Genomic DNA, 5,912 nt, shown 5'->3' with positions numbered 1-5,912 from the left:
GGGCGCTGCAGCTGGGGAGGGAGCGCGGGGTGGGGGCCCGGGACCACCTCCCCCTGGCGGGCGGGCAGGCGGGCGGGCGTGTGCGTGTGTGCGCGTGTGTGTGCCGGCGCCGACCTTGCGGAGGGGATGGCTGCGTGCGGGAGCCGCTTGCCACTTCGGGGCGTCCTGGCGCCGCGCGGGCGGCCGGAGCTGTGGTCCTGCCTGCCCAGCAGGTAGGGAGGGACCCGGCCTCCCAGCCGTTGACGCGATTTGCGGGAGGGTTTGGGGGGTGTTGAGGGAGAGCAGGCCGCAGCTTCCCGGCTTTGTGGCTCGCTTTCCCTTTCGTTCTTTGCCCCAAGTGCCTGTTTACTCGCGGCCACCTGGGTAGTTTCTTTCCGGGTTGGAGCGCGCGCTGCAGCTGGTGGGCCGGGGGGCGGTGGGCCGGGTTGCGGGGCGGCTCGGGCTCGCCCTGGGGTCGGGCTCGGGAAGGAGTTGGTGGCTGGAGAGGGGAGGGGGCGGCGGCGGAGCCGGAGCAAGGAGGAGTCTCGGGGCTGCTCGCTCGCTCTGTTGGTCCTCCTCCTCCTCCTCCTGCTCTCCGCATCCACTCTGAGCTCCTTCCTGCGCTGGCACTTCCACCCCCACCCCCCTCCTGGCATGCGAAGTGCTTTGTTCAGTGCAGCGTTGCAGAGGGGTTTTCCCAGGCTCCGCCCTCCACATTCATTCATGTTTTTGCTCCTTGCAACTGTCTTTACGCTTTTTGATCGTGTCCTGGTTTTGCACCTTGTAGTATTTATTTCTTCCCCGTAAAAGAATGGTTGATCACTAGTCCTAGTGGCTACAGTGCTGTCGTCTTTGAAAATACCCCACTTCCTAACTGAGGATTTAAACATGGGCTGGACAGCTAGGGACAGGGGGTGGAGACAGTAAACGGGGTCGCTTAAAGCCGTTACAGGTTGGGAATTTGCATATTTTGCGTTTCTGCTGGGGGCGGTGTAGGATGGGGGTCACGTGATTGACTTGCAATCAGTTCAGGCTTTGAAAACTTCGTAATATTGTGACCATTTAGAGTCGTAAGGAACGGAGCTAAGCAATTCGTGCGCGTTATCTTTGACTTTCCTGTTCAGTCAGAACCTTCTTGAATCTGACCGTGGTTGCTTCTTTGGGAAAGGGAGTTGAGCCCTGTCTTTTGTAGGTCATCAGCCAGTGCTGCAAGAAACACCCACCGTTGACCATCTTCGTATTTTTCTCATGCAGTAATATTGCTGCTGATAGCTGTGCTAGGAACACAATACGTTAATTGTAGCCTTCTTTTCCCTCTGTCTTAGCTAAAGTGAAACCATAAATTTCTAAAATCTTCTACTGGGATTTTAGACACATTCTTTCCCATAGAGGCCGTCTTAACCCGAAGTAATAATTAAGCATTTTTCTGTGACAGGCAAAGCTTCTAGGTTTAGCTTAGTCCTTATGACAACCTTCTGAGGTAGATAATGTTTCCTAGTTTTACAGTTTGGGAAGTCTGATCTTCAGAGATGTAAAGTACCTTGGTCAAGGCCAAACAGCACCAGGGGTAAAGCCTGGCCTTGAACCCTATCTGGTTTGACTCCAAAGTATGTTCTCATGATTTGCTGTGTCATTCATCCCTTTGAAAAGCCTGAGTGTGTTCTCTTTCCTGAGGAACTGGGCAGATTCATGTGGGGCCACATTCCAGAGCTGCTGATCTGAGGCAGGTCCCATAACCTCTTCCCCAAACTTGTTCCCTCCCCCCTCTATAAAACGAATGATTGACAGCAATTGTTTGAGCTGTTAGGATTAAATTGGGTAATAGGTAGAAAGGCCATAGGAAAACAGTACATATTCTGTTATATCAAAGCCTCTTTAATTCCATTTTTGTGTTTGCTAGTGATTAAACTTTGACCTTTAGTGAAAATGGACTTTGCTTATCAAAAACTTTGCTGCAGAGTTAAAATTTTAACTGGGATCCTCGAGGAAGAATATTGTGGAGGAGACTGTAGTGGCTGATTGGCAGATGTATGGTTAGGTTGTAGGCATGTCCAAACTTTTGACATTGCATCATGATATCATGGCTCAAGAACCTTGCAATGGCATTACATGAAAAAATCACAAAAGAAAGTTGATCTTTGTGTTGGGCGGCATTCCTGATTGTTCTTGGCCACATACTGCCCTTGGGCTGCAGGTTGGGTATGCCTGTTAGGTAATTATCAAATTAGCATACTGAAATTTGAATGGTTTTTGAAAAAGGTACAAGTCAGGACAGACAAGGTTATGCTGCAGTAACAAGTAATTCCCAGACCTCAGTGACTTAAAACAAAGGAGAGCTGCTTTTTGTTGAGGCAGTGGGAGTGATCACATTGTATTAGTGGGAATTCAGCTCTTTGTCCCATACATTGTCTGGAACAGTGCCTGGCTTGTGCCAGAGGGGACAGAATGCTCTGGAAGATCTTGCTTTGATAACTAAATGCTCCAGCCTGCAAATGAGGCATGTCTGTCTTCCATTCAAAGGTCAATAGCTAGAACTGTCACAACATGCAGCTGATGCAGGCAGGCAGAAAGTGCAGTCCTGCCATGAGCCCAGAAGGCAGCACTGCCATCATTAGGGAACAGCCGCCAGCCATAGCAACTGTGCATGTTAACTGAATCAACTCGAAATGGGATGATGACCAGGACTGGATGCTTCCCTTATAAATGGGCATTTGGAATATAGCACGACCCTTGGTAGCCTGACACTAACCTTTAATTATACTTGGTAATGGTAGACTAAAAAAATGTGAATATTTTCACTCTGGGCTCATAATGATCTGCTGACTTTTTCTACTGTTCTCTTAATGAGAGGGTCTAGAAGGGGGCAGAATGACCTTGTCCTGTTTAATTAAAAGTAATGTTTGCCAGTGGTAGCTGTTTCTTGAGTTTAGTGCTTTTGAGGTGTCTTTTTGTTTTGAAGGGAGTAAGGTCTATTGTTTTGTCTTTTTCTTTCTAGCAAATGGATTAATTGATGTTTGTTGAGTTCATGGAGCCAGCTTTTTGTAACCTGCTTTTCCAACAATTTCTAAGAAGGAAAAGGAGCTCCTAAATCTAAGAAGATGCCTCGAACGAAGCAGATTCATCCCAGAAATCTCAGAGGTAAGGCTCAATATTCTGTAGGAGAAAGGCTTGCAGTAGATCTCTTCATTAAGTATACCATTGATACCTGCAACGGTGGGTTCCTCAGATTCTGACCCTACTTTGTGGCCAGCTTCATTTTGGTTCATTTCTACATTCCTTGTACAGTTCCTGTCCCTCAGGAGCTACTTAATGGATATCTGCTGGCTGAATTAATTTGACAGAATTGCGGTTCTTTTCCTGCAGTCTGTGGATATTAAAGGCCGACTTTATCATTTCTTAACAGGAAGCATGTTGGAGTAACAAACTCTGAAATGAATGGTTGATACTCTTTGCTAAGTGGATCACCATGATTTTATGTTTGTTAAAAAAAAATCCTCCATACTGTTTTGTGTGTATGGGAGATTGAACCCAGGGCTTCATGCATACCAGGCAAGTGCTGCAGCACTGAGCTTCCCCCCAGTACCCTCATATTCTGTACCCCTCTGCACTTTACATCAAGATAAGAAGCGAGCATGAAGCAGTTGACATTTACACAGAATGTTGTTTGCAGAACTCCGAACAAACTGACTTATTTTCAGCAAGGAAGTACTGTATATACGTATATAAGGTCAAATATGTGTATAAGGCTGGAGGTCTAACTCAGTTTTAGAAGCTGTGCTTAGCATGCTTGAGGCCCTGGTCCCATCCCTGTACCAAACAAAAAGCAAAATAAACAAAATATGTATAAAAGCATGTTTCATACAAACACCATAAAAGGTTTTTCCCTTTAATATAAAGATATTTTAATACTGGAAAAGGAAGCACATTTTAGCCTATCCTTTAAAAGATCCAAATTGCTTTTATTTATTTTTTTATGTGTATGAGTGTCATGCCTACATATATGTAAGTGCACCCATGTCATGCAATGCCCATTGAGGACAGAAGAGGGCATTGGATCCCCTCCCCTTGAACTAAAGTGCTTGCTGCCCAACTCAGGTAAAGCAGGATGCAGAAGCACACTACTATAATCTCAGCACTTCTGTGGCAGGATGGGGAGAGTCAGGAGACTCCCCGGGGCTCGTGCATCAGCTGTCACTGGAAGGTGAGGACTACACCGAAGAAATAGTCTTCTGACCTCCACACACGTGCTTGATATGCACACACCCATACTTGTACACATAACACACACCCGCCACCTACACAGAGATGCGTGTGTATATGTAAAGAATGTAGCAGTATTGATAAAAGAACTGTGAAAGCAAATAATTCTAAGCAAAATAAAACAGTTGACAAAATATACATGTCGTTTAATAGTGCGGCTACATTCTTAGAACCGCAGTTTGGAGGTTTCATTATGTAAACGTAGAGTGTACTTCCACAGATCTTACAGGGTCTAGCCTACTGCACATCTGGCCTGTGTGGTGTAGCCATTGCTCCTAGGCCACAGACGTGAGTACTGTAGACAAGGCTGCTTAAACTTTTTTCATACATAACCCCTTTTCGTTAGAGAAATTTTACAGGATCCACATACGAATATAATTAAGGTAACTAGAGCGAACACTAAGAACAAATCACAAATTTATCTAAAAGAATTCTTCGTTATATGTAATTTTTCCGTTAAGAACCGAAGGCAGATTTGCACACTGAATTTGATACACTTGTTTATTTTTACACAACAAAATGAAGACCTGGTTGAGTGATACGGCAGGCAGCAGAGAATCTGTGCTTTTCTGAATGGAAGGATACTTTGATGTGTGGTTTTCCGTGCGGAGAATGCTGCCTCACATACTTATGTAACGCAAAATAGCCAGAGATGTTTAGGGGTATTTCAGAAATTGTTCGAAATTCTGTCCTAATCCTAAACAAAAGGTATTTAATGACTTTAAAAATTTAAATGAAGCTCAAATCTAACACTAAGGCACAGTACAAAGGTACAGTGCTTTGGTATTTACATGCTGATGGTAGGGGAATGTTCCATCTTTGTATTCTGTGATGAAGCCATTCCCTTTCTAGAAGAGAGAAAAGTTTATGGTTAACACTGCAGTTTATGACATAGTCGGGTCTGACTGAGTATTTCAGGCTGGTGATGTGGTATGCAGTACTAGGTGCACATGTGTGTTCAGAACCAAGGCTGTAGGAAGTTCATGATGTAAGAGGAGCAAGTACTGCCGGAAAGAGCTTACATTCACTATGCATTCTGTCTGTGCATGCTTAGAAAGCTTTTACCATTGTCAAGTTTTTCACGACCCCCACACTCAGTTATGCAAGTGACCCACGATTTTAGGAGCTGGGCTTCAGGGAATTATAACACAGTGGTATTTGTTTATCTTAATGTAGAAGAGGTAGAGCAAGGAAAACTAACAAAAAAACCCCCACAAAGTACAGTGGGGCCCAGGCCTTTAATCCCAGCACTTAGGAGGCAGAGGCGGGAGGATCTCTGTGAGTTCAAGGTCAGCTGGGGCTACAGGGACACCCTGTGTCAAAAAAAAACCAAAAATAAAAACAAAAAGCCCAAAACAAAAATGCTACAGCTATCTAAGGCCCTAATCTTGAGTAGAGTTCACAGGGAGGCCTGGAAGCCGCAGTGGGTAAATTAGCATGGCCAGTGATGATGGCTGGGGCATGTGCACCAATGTAGACTTTCTAAATACTGTACTCCCAGGCTGTGCTTTATTAAAATTTATAAATTCAGGAGTAAATTAACCTTAGCAGACTAAGGCTAAGGTTTTTGTTTGATAAAGTTAAAAAGTTGACTTTTTGTCTCATTTGTAATAACACAGCATAAAATACAAATACATTCTACAACTTTATAGGCTTATTCTATCAGGTCTTTA

At 44.8% G+C, this 5,912-nt stretch overlaps 1 protein-coding gene across 3 annotated transcripts in view; it reads left to right on the top strand.

The window, feature by feature from the left end:
* Positions 1-5,912, top strand: part of Hivep1 (human immunodeficiency virus type I enhancer binding protein 1) — a 166,523-nt gene that overhangs the window by 8,077 nt on the left and 152,534 nt on the right. Inside the window, exons 1-2 of one of the 3 annotated variants that reach the window (XM_029562829.1) lie at positions 83-212; positions 2,975-3,117. In XM_029562829.1, coding sequence (XP_029418689.1) covers positions 3,078-3,117 — 40 coding nt within the window. In that variant the 5' untranslated portion in view covers positions 83-212; positions 2,975-3,077. Of the gene's footprint in view, positions 1-82; positions 213-2,974; positions 3,118-5,912 lie in introns of those variants that run through there. The other 2 variants (XM_029562830.1, XM_029562828.1) reach the window with 2 other exon arrangements.

This window comes from Nannospalax galili, unplaced genomic scaffold (assembly GCF_000622305.1).
Source record: "Nannospalax galili isolate Female #2095 unplaced genomic scaffold, S.galili_v1.0 scaffold72, whole genome shotgun sequence".
Classification (NCBI taxonomy): domain Eukaryota; kingdom Metazoa; phylum Chordata; class Mammalia; order Rodentia; family Spalacidae; genus Nannospalax; species Nannospalax galili.
Note: the sequence above shows the minus strand (reverse complement) of the source record. Positions and strands in the feature narration are given on the sequence as shown.